This window comes from Lissotriton vulgaris, chromosome 12 (genome assembly GCF_964263255.1).
Source record: "Lissotriton vulgaris chromosome 12, aLisVul1.2, whole genome shotgun sequence".
Taxonomy (NCBI): Eukaryota; Metazoa; Chordata; class Amphibia; order Caudata; family Salamandridae; genus Lissotriton; species Lissotriton vulgaris.
In genome coordinates this window covers 505214938-505231990 of record NC_141700.1, presented here as the reverse complement: position 1 = coordinate 505231990, position 17053 = coordinate 505214938, and the positions used below count along the sequence as shown (strand labels likewise).

At 43.8% G+C, this 17053-nt stretch overlaps 1 protein-coding gene across 1 annotated transcript in view; it reads right to left on the bottom strand.

Moving 5' to 3' along the window:
* Positions 1–543: 543 nt before the first annotated feature.
* The window catches only part of RANBP10 (RAN binding protein 10), a 652739-nt gene continuing 636229 nt past the window's right edge, over positions 544–17053 (bottom strand). The window contains exon 14 of the mRNA XM_086945263.1: positions 544–3579. Within this exon, the coding sequence (XP_086801389.1) occupies positions 3449–3579 (131 nt within the window). The 3' untranslated portion in view covers positions 544–3448. The remainder of the gene's footprint in view (positions 3580–17053) is intronic.

Genomic DNA, 17053 nt, shown 5'->3' with positions numbered 1-17053 from the left:
AGGGTTCTGATTTAACAGCTTTTGAAGCCGTTTTTTTGGCCCCGCCACTACGTGGCATGGTATCCATAAAGTCAAAAATACAAAACAGATATGATACAAGGCTTTATTACTGAAATCTAACCCCGATCAAATGTGAGATTATGATAGCAGTTAAAATGTGATCATGTATGAATGCCAATATAAAAAGGCATGGATAACTTTAAGCTATCCATGAAAATAAAATTTAAGTATAGACAAAAAGCTCCTCTCTTTAAAACCAGCTTTTTAAAATAAAAGGCAATAGAAATGCAAGTATTGGCAAATGAGGGAGGAATAGAGTGGAGAGAAGGGCAAGAAGTAACTTTCACAAGTTTTGTATCTCAATTTTATCACTCTATATTGTCTAATAAAAGAATGTCTCCCAAAAAAACCATACAAATATATAAATATGTGGGATTTGCTATCTTGTTTCGAATTGATCTCTCCCATCCCAATTGGACTCCTCCATGTGAGCAACAATAATGAATGGACAATGGTAAGCAAAGACGAGACCGGCGCAGAGCCTGAAGAGAAGAATCTTCTTTAATGAATGGAATCCAAATGAAAAGGACTCACTCGCAACCTCACCCCCTCTGCCCTCCCCCACTGTGCACCACAAAAAAGAGGGGAGGGGAGGCTCGGATAACTAGCACTGAGATAAATACTGTGAAGATATAGATATTTATATATAATATAGAATCTTGTTTTTTTCATTTTTTTTTTAACTTATGAAAATAAGAACCCCTGGCGCCCGTGTCTGATGACCTCTGGGGAGGGAACTAGCTCAGCACAAAGTCTCCAAAGAAATGCAGTGGCTCAGTCAAAAACATTGTTTTTTGTTAAACTAAAATGGAAGGTGCTTAGCGCTGGCTTTACCAGCTCAACTCAAACAACTCCTCAAATACTGTGTTTTGAGTAGTGGTGGTCATGAGGAGGGAACTCACCACTGTGCTTTCACAAGGTTTACTTCAAATTTTCAAAACATCAATAAAATGAGAGCTTCAGGACTGAGACGTGTGCGGCTGCTCTGTGCCTTCAACCTTCTTCATACATAGGTCTCACAGCAAAAATATGGCATCAAAGAAAATCCTTGCATGCATACTCCTCACAGATCTGTGGAAGTATAGTAATGTTAGGCAAATGGACATGAGCACCTTGTGTTTTGGAATCCAATGTCATGCACATTAGGCTGTAGCTATATTTTTTCGCTATTAAAAGAAAACCAACAAGTATTCAAAGTGACATACCAGGCTTGGACATGACCCAAAGTCCACGGTCTACAACAGTATCTAAATCTGTCAGAATATTTTTCAAGCACATCTCTGGGGAGAAGTACCAGACAAGTTTTTCTGAGAGTTCATTTTGCTTGGCTTCCTAGCTATATATAGAAGGTTGAACTATGCTACAATGCAGGAAAGAATTGCTCATACTCCTGGCTCAGGCCCTTTAGAAGGTCATGGCTTCCCTATCCAATCAGATAGAGAGTTACAGTCTGTGTTCAATAATGTGGCAGACAGGGAGTCCTGGCAGCAAAGGTTAGCCTTTTCTACATGGAGTACCTTGCACCTGCATTACCCGGTCACCCTAAACACTGCCAGGTCTCTGCGCACATCCATCATCCATGGAACTCCAGGTTGACAAGACCACAGAAGAGTTTCCCTAGGTTCACATCTTGAAACCTATGAGGTTCCCAGGGGCTAATCATAGCCCAAAACACTTTAATTCACAAAATAGGTTTTGATGTGCAAAAGTAGAATGAATGTATTAAACATTAGGTCAAAAAATAAAAACAACTACACACCGAGCTGAAATGAAGATGAAATGCTCTTCCAAAGTTTTAAGGCTTGTGGCAAGGGGACATTCAAATGTATTTCTGGATGGAGATCTCACACACTGTGCAGTGTTTGGTACCCCGGTGGTTAATGAAGACAATCCAGAAAAGAGGAGGGGGGGATAGCAACAGACTCATGCTTTTTGAATCATGCAGAAGACTGCAAAGCTGTCAATTACACATGATGTAAAAAAGCGGGCCTGTGCTGCTTCATCATATCATATCATATCCACCTCACAAAACTTTAATTTACTGTTAGTCCTGTTTGCCCAATCATACAGGATTTCAAGAAAAGTAATGCACCTGGGATGTGATTAAAAAAGGCCATACCTGGTAGGCTGGCAAAGCTCGAAGGGGGCAACAGGCTAGGTGGAAAAATAATTGCTATATCCATGGGGCAGTGAGGCAACCACTTCACCCTACGTCTCATGTAGCAGGTACCAAGTGGACCCTGGAGCACCTAAGATACAAGTATTAAAATTCATCTGGTGAAAATCCAAAAGAATCACAGTACATAGAGCTTGACAGCTTTTGTTTGTTAACCCTGTCAGATAAGCACTCTGGGGGAACAGCTCTGAGAAACTGTTAAAGCCATGTTCTTTACGTGGGATAGCAAAGAAAATAATTAAAAACAATTAACTAAAATATACATTGGAGCCATAAAACGAATCAATGGCCCCATTTCCAACACATTTTGCGATTAACAACTAAGTTGCTGGGAAGACGCAAGCCTTTGGACTCAAGACAACTTTATACACTGACTGATGCAGTCAGAAGTGCCCAGCTTCACGGCTCATTTCAAACTGGAAGCGAACACAGTGTTCAGTCTGTCGTGCTGGATCAAAGAACAAATATTGCTGAACAAATACCAGAAGGAAAGGGGTCAAAAAAATATGTAACATGCTGGACCTTTTTAAAACCGTTACTTCCAGTTGAAGACTAAAATAATTTTAAGGATACTGCTAAAATATGAATGCAGTCAGTGTAGGCACTGAAGGGTAAGCAACTGTGCCCCAACAGACATTCTTAGAGAACCAAAGTGGTATTGATGGATCAAGTTATATCCTGCAGAATTAGGACTTCAGCTCCTCCTAACTTGGGGTGAGTATCTTGCCCAATTACGTATTATTCGTTAGTGGCTACAAGTGATCTATGCCATAAAAGCAAGGCGTGACATCGGATAAATAAACGCAGTTCTCTAAATTATTCTTTACCTGCTCAGGTGACGGTTGATGTCACGGAGACCTCAATTTAACGGCAGTACCAATAATACACTAAATATGGCCTACAGGTCACAGAGCAGATGCGCAAATCCAAACCCAAAGAGCCTCATTGTTAAAAACTAAGATTTATCATTGGAAATCCACTTTAAGGTATAAGGCCTGGGGGCCACTGGTATCTTCATCAGCAGTTTGAACCTCTGGAAATACAGTGTGGGGTTTTCCTGGAGGTAGAGATGGATCTGGATAATTTGGCTGCATGTAGTTCAGTGTTCTTCAGATTTTGAGGTGGCATCAGATCCTTCGGAGGAGATGGGCTGGTGGTGGGAAGGGGAACGATCTTGCATGAGGGCATATTCACTGAGCCACCCTCTTCCGGCTAGTGCAAGTAGTCATCAACTCTGGCAAACGAACAGGAGCCCAGTCCTACACGGGCCATAAGTTGCAAACACTCCGTGGCCTGGCCCAGGGCTAGCATCAGTGGTGGCTGCTTTGGCAGGTTTTGAGACTCTGTAAAAGAAAACAGAAATACTTGTTGAATAGGCAAACAAAAAATAAACATAAGGCACATTTTAAATACTGCATAGGACTTTATGCTCTCAATGGTAACTCGAGCAAGGCAAGAATCTTAACACTAATTCCATTATCACAATGGGATCCTGCTATGAAGGATCGAATGGCAAAGGCACAGAGACCATACTTAACTGGAACCCAAGAAAATTGTTCCTCTATCGCGTTTGAATTCCTATACATGTTAATTGATCCAGTAACTGACCCATCAGCCTACAATCCCTTGGTGGATCAGAACTGAAAGTAATCATCTGAAATTATGAAAACATGACGGTGCCAATTTATTCCAAATCTCATCACATGAACCTTTCTAGGAAGTTGTAGGACCAATTATTGTCTGGTGCACTTAGCACAGTCACTGGGATAGAGGGGCTATTAAATGGTGCAATTGGTCTACTATTTTTGCTTGGTGGACTGAGCCCTAGGTGCAAAGGGAACTCACAGCAAAATACCCTGTAGATAATTAACATTAACTAAATGTTAGGGTGCTATTAGAGAAAAGGCTGGGTGAAGCCCATATTTTTGGCTGGCAGGGCACCTGTGGGACTTGTGGATTCCACAAGTATCCACTGGGACCTGGTGATGTAGAGTCCGTGGCCAAAAATAACTTTAAATGTGTATTTCCCTGCAACAGTTCTTGCTTAGAGGACAGTTCCTATGGTTTAGTAAGCTGGACATCCAGATACAGTCAAAGAGAAGCTATCCCAATACTTGCAGCGAAGAGCAAAAAAATCCATGTCTCTCTGTTGCTGGATATCTAGGATATGGCCTATGGTCCAGAACAATGGGCTGACTGCGAACAATCAGGCTCACCACTCACACAGATCTGAAATGAATGTCTGCCGTTTTTCAACTTTTCAAAGCTTGCAGTTCTGGCCAGCGCGGCTGCGAGGTCCTAATGGAACCTGAACTGCCTTGAAACCTTGGCCAAACAGGCGTCACGCAGCTCAGCCTTCCTGTTTCTTCTCTTGGTCAGGAGCTAGCTTCTCTTAATGAGCACTTCAGCTTTATCTTCTTCTGAGCCATGCCACTGTGGCAGGGTCTCTTTCTGAATCTAGGCCTCGTGCTGTCCTGACAGGGGAAATCGGCTAACAGCATGGCACTAAGCCTAGAAAAAGTAATCGCTGGTCCTAGTGTGCAGTCTCCTCAAAGTATAAACAAATTCAAAGTTACTCGCTCATGAGGGCCAGGATTTGTCCTAGTTAACATAACAAGTTTAAATCACAGTGAGGTAAACCTCATTTGGCAGAGGATGACCTGCGCACCTTATCTCCGCACCATCCAGCTACACTTTCAGGCAGGAACCCAAAGAATAAATACTGGCAGTATGTCACACCTAGATGGGACACAGAGGCAAATTACTTGGATCTTGTGATTTTATTCAGTCTCATGTACTGTGTTTTTGACTGACACCATCGACAACAAGTGTTTGATTGCACACAGAATAAGAGCATCCACACACCCCGAACAAAGTAAAACCCAAAGTTAGGTGGAACTGAGTGGATATGAATTGGAAAGGGACGTTAAGCTCCCTCCCCACCAATGGCGCAACAAAAAAAGTATACTCCTAAAATACCATTCAGTTGCCAATAACTGTTAGTCAATCTGGAGCCAGGGAAAGAAGCCACCCTCAACTAAGGATAGGGTTACCTTTGAACGCCTCTTCAATGGATTTACAGATCGTCAGGTCCGCCGAGGGAAAAATCAAAGCATTCAAAATTTTACTAACACTGAGAAGGATCGCTTATAAATGAGTTACCTACCTTATTTAAAGAACGTATATGACAGCAGACACAATGGAGGCTTCAAATCTTCACACCTCCAGGTGAGCCTTCTGAGGACAAGATGGAAAAGTAGCAGGAAATTTCCTGCAGGGAGATCGTAAAGTTATTTAAGTTCCTCAAAATAGAGCAGTTGGTCACCTCCAAACAGATCACGATTGTGAAAATTCCTGCTTTGAAACAAAAGCTTTGTTCATGGTGCGGTGTGCTAGTAGACTAGACCCAATCACAGAACTATAGTAGAAGGGATGCCTCCCCAAAAAAGTATCCATTTCTATTTCCAGGCATTGGAGAGGTAAATGCTATCCTTTTTCATAATCAGACTCTCAGCCACACATTTCTATGGGCATGCTTGTGGAGAAGTGTGGCTCACTGGTTAGAGGAGGCAGACCTGGAAACAGAGGTCAGCCCGGGGCCAGGGTTCAATTCCCGGCTCGGCGGGGTCTTGAGTCCTAAAATGTCCATGGACTCGACAATTCTCGCTCCGGTGCCTACTCGATTCACGGGTTCACACTCTGCGACTCTGGGCAATAGCTTGCTTAATCTCCACAACGGCCCCTCGCGGCGGGATGCCTGGCTTTCACCTTGCGGATACCCTGCCGGGGTTATCTCACAGGGGAATACCAGGAAGGGTTCCCTAAGCAAGCGTTTAGAAACCGCTCGGTGATTTGCGCTATATAAATTCCTGTACATTTACATTTTACATTTACATGCTTCATTATCAAGTCCATGCTTGGTACATCTTATTACCGGGCGAGCTCAACCCACTTTTGAAGGAAGAAATTTGGTGTAAATGTGGTACTTTATTTCGACATCCTGATGAAGGTTAAAAACATCTACAGGTGATACCCTTGTTATTGGCTTTTATTCTGAGGGCATCCTTGGCAGATTGGGACGTAAATGGAAGGGTTTTTACTCCTATATCTATTAGTTTAACATTCACCAGGCCTTCTACAGTCCGAAAGAGGTTGCCACTGTGATCTGACATTCCAATGGGATATCACCTATTATATGAAAAAACTTTCTCAAGTTGGCCAACGTGCTGCGACCAGGGACAGATCCACTGTGGTCTGGGTGCACCTGGTCAGGAAGGACTGTTGGGAGCCATATGCTATTTTTTTCAGCAGGATTCTTTAGTAGGCATATAACATAGACAACGACCAATACAATGTCCTTTTGAGAGGTCTCCGTCAGATTTAGGGACCACTGCTAAGACCACTTCAGCTGTTGGTGGTTGAGGGCAGGATCACCCCACTTCCAGCAAGCCACGGTATAGCTGCAGTAGGTAAGGAGCCAATAGTGATCATACGTCTTGAAACGTTCTAAAAATAACACATTAGTACCAGGGGTCTTACACTCTGCAGCAAACCAATCACAGCTGCCATCTCTAGATGCGTGATCGGTGCATTAAGCTCTTCTTGTGAGAGGCTGGGCAGAGGGGGCACTTCTAAGGAGGATATAAGAGCTGCAGCAGGTACCAGGGCCACACATCTACACAACAAAGTATATGACTCCACAAAGATATTACTTATGTCGTCTTGTGCATAGTCTACTGTCCTGGTTACATCATGCATGGCTTTTAGAGCTTGTGTCTATTGCTATTCCTTTAGCAGATAGGCCAGCGGATAACTAAATTGGTCTCCTTCCTTGTGCATTAGCGCTGTACATTTCCTGAAATTCAGAAACCAGTCTCTAATAGAGCAGCATGTTTCTTCTGGTGCCCCGTGAGACCATTTGTTAGGGAAAGGTCCTGCACTATCTTTGCCTCGAGGCCCCTCAGAGCGTTTTCTAGCATTGCTACTTCTCTCTAAAAGGTTGCTCTCGCCCCACATATCATTATGAAACACCCTCCCCTGATCATCACCTTTAAGGCCTGCCATCCCATTGGTACATTCCCAGATGAACAGACTTCTCTGCAAAATAACATGTGACCGCATCTTGTAGTGTATCCCAAAATATTGGGTCCTTAAGCATTTTGGACTATAGCTTCCATTACGGTATGCAAGTGAGGGGCCTACACAAAGGAATTGTGAACAGTGGAGACAATGTTCAGACAGTCACTCCTAAGTATTTTCATTACGTAAGTTATCAGTTTAGTGTGTTGTGGTCAGAATAATGAGAATGTTCTCTAGTATCAGTGTGTACATCCTTCTAGGAGTCTTGCAAGATCCATCCATCTACCCATTCCCTGAAATGTTAAGTTGATTTAGCCACAGGAGATTCGGTGAGTGGAGGACCTGCTCAGTTCTATACTGAGTAGAAAGTTAAAGTCACCTAAACAGGTCAATAGGGCCTGGGATTAAATGTTGTCCAAAGATATTATTAAATATATTGTCATATTAGACAAAACAGTTGTAGGTGCTGCACCCGGTGCACAAAGCGGAGTGTGTGGATCTCTATCCAATCTACCAGAAAGGAGGAAATACCTGCCATCGCTATCATTGACTGTGGTGGCATTAGAAAACAGGTCTCCTCTGGCTAAATCCATATAACATCCCCCAGCACAGAATAGAACGGTGCCTTGTCCTCTCCATCGTGAATAATTTTCAACTCCTCCTCTCCCATGTGTTTTCCTGAAGCAGGGTAAAATGTACTCCTCTATATTCAAGTAGGCTTGCACACTGCTGCTTGGCAAGGCCAATCATAGCCCTCATGTTCAAGCTAAAGAACTTATTCTGGCTTTGGGGACTGACAGGGTGTGGATTACTGGGAGCATATACTAAAGGTGCATCTTGCGTAGTCAAATAAAGTGTCTGAATACAACTAGCTATCCGATATGCCACTGATAGATCTCTGTGGAAATCGCCGCAACCCTGACACCTTTCAAGTCCATAAAATCCCAAGCAACAGCAAGACATTCAATATGGTGCAGACCTAATCGCAACACCGAATACTCTTGCAGAGCAAATTTAGAAAGACAGAAAATTGGGTAACAACCAAGATGAGGCTATTTGAGGAAGGTCGGTAGCAGGAATATCAAAAGGTATCAAACAGCCCATCAATGCTACTCTTCAACACTTCTGTTTTCTAGATTTTTAATGTTTGGCAAATATTTATTTTGGTCCATTACTGTAAAAACCCCAAGCCATTTCCTACTCACTCATCACAGTTGCCAATATTGCTCCTCACTCTGATATTCCTGATTTCAGTTGTACATATCCCTGTTGGATGACTGAGCATGGGCTCCTACGGATTTGGACAGGGTAAAATATTAAATATCAGCAGTGCTTGATTTGTGTTAAAAATATTTTTTTTAAGTGCCAGGGCTCTCGTCAGGAGGCCACTACAGCTTGCACCACACATTGCCCGTGCCAGCGCTGGCAACACAATTATTAACCACCACACTTCAACAAGTGTGACAATTCCAGGCCCCCAAAAAATGGCTTGGGCAGCAGGTAATTGTCGTTTTCAATGTAAATTGAATTAATAAACTTTTGTGTTCCTCTCAAAATTAGGCAGACATTGCCACCATGTGGCAGGCTGCCACAAGCACCAGAGTTGACAATTAAGTGTCGTGCTGAGCACCGAAAACCACTGGCTCAAATTAAACATTACAAAACTGGGCCAACGGTAAAAAAAACATTAAGTCTTTGCAAGAAACAGACATACACGTCAGGCATAATTCTGCCTTTCACACCCATTACAGAAATCCCCCCTTGAATGAAGACCTCTGCTGCTCCTGCACATGTATAGTGACTGGCTAACTCTACTACAACTAGGCTCAAGGGCTCCATAAAACATCAACAAGGAGTCAATTACACTACGAGATAAACCAACTCAGTTTTCATCAAATAGTCCTACACTTAGGTGGATTTACCTTCCTTTAGCTCTAGTGTGCACCCCTGTTTTCTTCAGAGGCTTCCAGTCTGAAAATTTCAGACTCCGATTCGCAATTTGAGGGCTTCTTGCTACTTGACTCTGTTCTTCTCAAGAACATTACTCCTGAATAAAGTGGGCACCCGCAGAGACCTTATCCCAATTCCACATGCTGTTACTAAATGAGGTTCCCTAGCTAAAACAGCATTGACCTTGACTGTTCATATGAGTTTAGCTAAGAGACAAAACCCCATTACGACTACCAGATGTCTCACACAACCCAACTTCCTTCATAAACAATGAGGGAACGCAAACAACTTCATTCACATGATCCAATGTCATCGAACTCTTGCTCACCCAAAACTCTCACATTCCTACCTTACACGCTCCACATCTACAGATCAGGAAATGCCCATCATACTCAAAATGCTGACCTCATTACTTCTAACAAACTGGGCCTTTGTTCATCAATGAACCCTAACTAAATTACCAATCCATCCTCCCATTAGAAATGTACCCCCGTGAGGGAACACTGGTGCAGGGTCACCCTCTCGTCCACGGGTCCAAAGACTTAACAAAAGAGAGATCGGCTCTGGAGTGAAGTTAAACCAACCAAGTTTATTAAACACTCATGAGAGGGATCGCGTCCGATCAACACCCTAAATTGTTGTGGGAGGAAGTACCTTGAATACAAAAACCATCATCCTTCTATACAGTTGCAGTGTAATCGCATGGGAAAGAAAACTGGAAGAAACAAGTTTAAGCACAGAAATAGCTATAGGAAAACAATGGCAGATTGGTGACCAGTGGTCAGAAGATAGGGGGGGGGGGTATGAATGTTTATGGCGGCAATAGGCAATCATTTGATAACATCGGAGACCAGGTGCACCGGCAGCTGCAGCCCTCCAGCATGTACACCAGATTGACCATGTCAGAGAGGTCAGCTTAAAGTTGAGGACACAGGCTAGGTGAAAAGGCGAGCAGCTGAGAATAAAATGAATACGACAAACGAAATGGACGAGACAGTAGAAATGGCTGCCGCTTATTCGAACATAGAATTTACACTTTTGCACAGATGACACTTTTAGCCTAAGCTAAGACAGTTTTTGTCCCTTCTAAGGGGCATAGCATATATCCTCAATATCTATTGCCATTAGTCCATATATTTCTCGTTCCACTGCCAAACGGGCATTTATCTAGACGAGATGCAGGCAGTACAGGCAGAAGGACAGAGATAACAGAGCATTGGTCCACAAGGAATACACAAACAAGAGAAGATAATAGCTATTAATATGAACAGGACTGATAATACTTTCAAACCCCAAACTGAAGGCAAGTCCCAAAACCACCCAGTCCAAGGCCATGTTCCTGGGACTTGATGTATTTCGGTGGCTATCTTGTGTGGTTTGGAGATGGCCGCAAAGACAGATGGTGAATTGTCCGGTATGAAAACACAGCAGCTGGATACAATGACATGGCACGCTCCAACTCGGTCAGTTAGAACAACATCTAAAACAAGTCTATTCTGTAAAGCGACCATGCGGATTGATGCTTGTTTCTTCTGCCAAGTTTCCTAAGGCCGCAGTTGTCTGATTGATCACTGCCTCCATTGTACGGGTAGGCAGCGGACCAGCTTGCTATTTTGAGCTGAGACAACAAAGAAGAAAAATCCTTTATTAAAGTCTGTATATTGCTCCCATGTGGTCTCTGATCAACTACGGAGACATCGATGGCACGTTTTTCCCTACTACCAACGTGGTGATTGCACAATTGCAAATCTTGGTGGTATGCTGGGGAAGATAGAAACACAGGTGGTAGAAGAAAAACTATATGTAACAGGTACCAGACCAGCCTGAAGGTAGGAAGTAGTATGCCTTAGCTCCACAAACAAAATAAGTATGACGTGATGTGAGGAAGCTGCTTCGGCCCCTCGTGGGCATTTGCAACACTGTAGTACAGTTATTGTGACCCATTAGCACATTGCCTGTACTCTGTACACAGAGGGGGCCAGTAGTCAGAACAACAGAGATAACAGGTGACCCATTTTCTTTAGCCGATTTAGAGTTTGGATACACATATTTTGTTGCTGCATTTCCTCTACTATATTCTTCCATCTGCAAGACGGTCCCCTTTGCTTGTGGGTCCCCATCTTCTTTGGGATAGCATACTTTATTTAGTTTGGCGTTGAGGTCACCCACATCCCATGTTTCTGAGAGGTTACATTTATAGGAAACATAGTAGATCAAACCAAGCTTGGCATGAGCCATTGTGAGAAAATGGCAGTGGTGGCATCAGGATTCCTCTTATGTTCTGGTGAGGAGGAATCTTGCCACAAGCCCAACAGTTAGTAGCATTGCTTAGCTGTGTGCATGATGCAACATTTGAAGAAATGAATGGTTTCTCAGATTTTGCTGGTACCCCTGTTCATGTTGCGGCAAATCGAAATGATGGTGTTCCTTTGTAGAAGGTGATGTAGCAGTAATGTTGAGCAAGGAAGCCACAGGCATTACATCCTCCACTACCCGCATTACAGTAGCGAAAAGGGCAGCAATAAAAGTCAAACCAAGGATGCAAAGTGTACAGCCATTACACATTGTCGCAGCAATACCGTTCTTCTCCCTGTTGGTCACTCAGACTGCAGTTCGGGTGGCGAGGAGGATCTGCGCGGGGCCCTTCCAGCGAGGTTCCAGACAATTTGTTTATTGGAAGACTTTAATCATTACAAAGTATCCCGGACCTAAGTCATGTCCGTCACCTTGCAACCTGTCCGGGAGAGTTTCTCGAACCTGCTGATGAATGGAAAGTAAACTGTCAGTCAACTGATACAGATAATCACTCATTAATGTTTGTGGCACATCGTGTATGGGGCGAGGCTTAGGAACTCCCCAAGTATTCATGGGCCTGTCAAACACAACCTCATGGGGTAAGCCCAGAGCATGTATGAGGTATTGATCTGATGGAAAGCAGTGCTAAGGGCAATGCATCAGGCCACTTTAAAGAAGTGGAAGCCTGTATTTCTGCCAATTTCAGTTTCAACTGTAGAGTTATAACGTTCTACCAAGCCTGCTGACTGTGGGTGGAAAGCAGCCTGGAACTTCTGCTTGACCCCTAGCCCTTTCAAAACCTACTCGACAACCTGTCCAATGAAATGAGGCCCATTATCACTCCATAAAACTCGACAAGCACCGAATCGAGGGAAGAATTCCTTCAGGAGTATTTTCGCAGTTGTGAGGGCTGTCTTGTCTTTCGTAGCATAGGCAACCACCCATTTACTGAAGGCGCAAATTACTACTAAGACATATTTAAGGTTATTGCAGCACTCAAACTGGATATTGTCCATCTGAAGGACCTCAAAGGGTGCAGATGGTGTCGCAAACTCCGCTGCTGGAGTTTGCGTTCCCTTCCCAGGATTGTACTTGAGGCAGATCAGGCAAGACTGGACTATCTTTTTAGCGGTAACTGCAATTTCAGGATGGTTCCAGACTTGCATAAGCTGCTTTGCTACTGAAGATGCACCAACATGGGCAGGACCATGTGCCATATGAATCAGAGGATATAGGTATGCAGTGGGCAACTTCCATTTAGTCCTATCTTAGTTCCTCAACAGCCCCCATCGTCCAATATTCCCTCCTTAGACCATTGGTCTAAGTCATCAAAGGAGGCAGATTGTTGCATAGCCAACATTTCCTGTCTAGCATCATGCCAACGCTCAGCTTGCGACTTAACCACATACATAGACGTGGTGCTTCGCTGCATAGTAGTCTCACAGGCTGTACAATCTGCAAAGGCATTATCTGCTCCTATATTGTCTGTCACCTTTTTGTGTGCGCTACACTTGACAATAGCTATTTTCTTAGCATAAGGTAAGGCAGTAAGAAAATTGTGCACTAGTTCTGTATGCACTATCTGTGTTCCATGTGAAGTGAGAAAACCGCATTCTTTCCACAGGCGGACAAAATTCTGCGCTACCCCGAACGCATACTGTTTATCAGTGTGGACACTGACATTCAGGTCTGTATTAAGCTCACATGCTCTGGTTAGAGAGATCAGTTCAGCTGCTTGAGCTGATTTTTGTGGGAGACGAGCTGTCTCAACTATTGTCTGGCATGTCGTAATAGCACAGGTAGCAGATGTAGTGCCACAGCGCAATTCAAACATGACCCATCAACCCATAACTCTCCGTCTGTAATGGAGAAGGGAGTGTCTTGCAGGTCAACTCGACCTTTTGTTTGTTCTTCAGTGAGAAATATGCAAACATGCGATTCTTGTGACTGAGTCTGAGTGGATGGAAATGGCAGTAATGTGGCGGGATTTAGTGTCAAACATATTTTTAGTGTGATATGGGGGGCCAAAAGGGTCAATTCATATCCTGTCAAGCAAGCACTAGTCAAATGCTGCATCTTTGTTTGGTTTAGCAAAGCATCAACTGAATGGGGTACTAACACAAGCAATTTGTGTGATATAACTATTCCTTTACTCTGGCGTATGGATACAGCCGTTGCTGCCACTGCTCAAAAACATCCAGGCAACGCATGAGCTTCTGGGTCGAGGACATCTGAAAAATAAGCACACGGGCGTTGTTTATCACCGTGCATCTGTGCTAAGACCGAAAGGAGACAACTTTTCCTTTCATGTACATAGAGTGTGAAAGATTTAGTGTAATCTGGGGTACCTAATACTGGTACAGAGCAAAGGGCTTGACGTAAATATTGGAAGGCGCTCTGGCACTCAGCAGTCCATGGGAGGGGCATCTGGGTGTCTTTGGTCAAAAGGGCTAACAAAGGTTTAATATCGGACAAACAGGGGATCCACTGCCTACAAAAGGAAGTAAGGCCAATCAATGCACAGACATCTTTTTTAGTACGGGGTACAGGAGCATCTAGAATGGCCCGAATGCGATCTGGTGTGAGCGCACGTCCCTCCTTAGACATGAGGTGACCAAAATAGGTAACCTGCTGTCTACAGTATTGCAATTTCTTTCTAGAGACTTTGCGATTATGTGATGCAAGAAATGATAATAGTAACAATGTACCTTCTTAACATAGTTTCGGAGTATCTGCAAGCAAAATTTCATCCACATACTGACTTATAACCACCCCTTTTGGTACAGGAAATGAATCAAGTTTTCTCTTTAATGCTGGACTATAAATACTAGGACTTTCTGTATAGCTCTGTGGAGCTCTACAGAACCTGAATGATCTGTTTTTCAGTGTGAATCCAAATAGATAACGGCTGTCCGGGTGAATAGGTATTGAGAAGAACACATTTTTCAAATCAATCATGGAGAATGTGGTGGCAGTGGGAGGGACCATAGTGAGGAGGGTTATGTCAGAAACTACCGGATATTGGGGCACCACTATTTTATTTATCTCACACAAATCAATAATAAACCTGTAAATCTTCGTATCGGTGCCCTTTTTCAAAATAGGAAGGATAGGGCTGTTGCAGGTATTATAGGGAACCTCTTCCACTACACCTACTTTAATCAAATCATGAACAATACCTGCTAATGCTTCCTCGCCCTCTCGAGATATCTTACATTGGGGTAAACGAGGCAATGAGGCACCCTCATTCACTTGAATTTGTAGAGGTGGAATAACCATTTGACCCACATCAGTGTCTGATTTAGCCCACAAAGTGCAGGGTAGGGTCGCCAGAGCGACATCCTCACTGATAAGGCAAGATCTATCAACCATTGGATAGTTGTCATTAAGGATAACACGTACACGTTCTGGGGAACAGCGTATCATAGCACGAAAATATTTTTAGCATATCAATACCTACAATGCTATCTGGAGTGTTAGGGGAGAGCAAGAATGGATATGTTGCAGTGAATCTATCTAGTCCGAATTCATGTGGCTGTAGGTGTAGGTGTTCCGTCAAACCTTATTGATGCTATTAATGTGCCAGACAGGGGAGCCCTAGAAACCAGTCTTTTAGATTGGGCACTACGGTTAGCCCCTATATCCACTAGAAATCGATCAGTAGATCCCAAGACATTTGCGTCTACATACGGACCCATTTGATCTACTGGCACCTCAACCGGACCCACACCCCGTCCTGGGCATCCCTATGCATAATCGGAATCTGTAGGCGTTTCAGCAGAATAATCAGTCATTTGGTATTGGTGTGGTTTGTCAAAGGTATTAGGGTAGTTTGGTCCCTGTTCGACTGCCTCAAACCGGGGGAGAGCACTTACACTTCCCCTGCTTCCTACATTTCTTGGACGCCCTATCATACTTCCCCTTCCTCGCTGGTATTGTTGGCCTTGCAAAAGGGGGCACTCAGAGCGCCAGTCTCTTTACAATAGGCACACTGATCAGGAGACAAATTTGCCCAAAGGAGAGGGAGTTCTCCGGGTGTATGCAGTGCACATCTGCATCCTCCACCTCTCCTAAATGGTGGACCATACGCCTGAGCCATTATAACCTTTGTTTTTAAATCCTTAGCCTTTTTATCTTCCCTTCCCTTTGCTTCCTGTTCCTGTCGCTCATAATATTGTGCCATTGTCAGAAGGGAAACTGGGGAGGACGTGGTCCAAGGACTTTCACTGGCCTTGTTGCGACTAGATAATTCAGGTAACATATTAGCAACAAATTTGTCAACAAACAGGTGTTTGCCTGTCTCGTCAGCCAACGACTGGCCACTAAAGTCATGAAATGTCTCCTCAAACCTTGAAAAGAAGTCAGAAACTGACTCATCCTTTTTCTGTTTACAGGACGCTAACATAGTCCAATCTATTTTCTTAGGGGGTATGAGAGTCTTCAATTTAGTTACAAAAGCTTTAGGAAGATCGAATCTCTCTTGTTGGGGCTTCTGGGCAGGTTCCCTGTCCGCATCTATTTCTTCTAATTTTTTCCAGGTGTCACCAAATGCCACAGCGTCATTAATTTTACGTATTGTTCTCCACATATCAGGGGGCAAAATAAGCCCAAAGAACATATCTATATCCGCTAAGCTGACAGCTCCCTCCACCTCCTCATAGTAGGCGGCGGGGCTTTTCCGAGGATCGGGCAAGGTAGTCTTAAGTGCCATAACATCTGCTCTACTCCAAGAAGTGTACACCCAATTATATATGAAATATCTCTTTGCATCATCGGAAGTCTTATGAGTTCCCGCACCCTTAACCTAAATGCCCCATGGGAGAAGGACAAGGAAGGAAACCCCTGTCGTCAGACTTTCATCAAGGTGCGTCTCCCCTAAATACACCGTTTCGTGTGCTCCTCTCCTCCCAGATGATGAATGAGAGAGGAGCATTTAGGTTCATGTCCTAAGGCTTTAAACTGAGCCCATTCGTTGTGGAGTGCGACATAGGTCACCCCACTTAGTGGCATCTTATCACCACAAGGCTGGTAGGAACGGAGCTCTCCTTTCTTTTCTATTAGGTCCTGATGAATGCCACGGACCCACCTGGGCCACACGGCAGAAACATGTTGACCACACCCACAACGGTGAGGGGACAATAATTCTCCATTGCACCGTTCACTTGCTTTTAAATACTATATAGTTACCGGCCGCATTAAAATTAATTTGGTGACTATAATGGTGACTAGAATGGTTTTTAAATCTCACTACCTCCCTATGGGCCCCCACTTAGTTTAGAAATACATCCCTGTCGTCAGGTGTATGCCCGCCCTCCATCAAACCGAGTTTCTGGGGGGCGAGGACTGGTCAAGGATGAAGTATGACACCAGGTGGTGTGTGAGACCAATGTCAGAACAGTAGCATTTTCAACAGCAATGGGACACTGATGTCTTGTCTCTATAATGCAGGTCTCGGTTGATGTGGCAAGGGAGGTGGAGGGGCTGGTGCTCTAT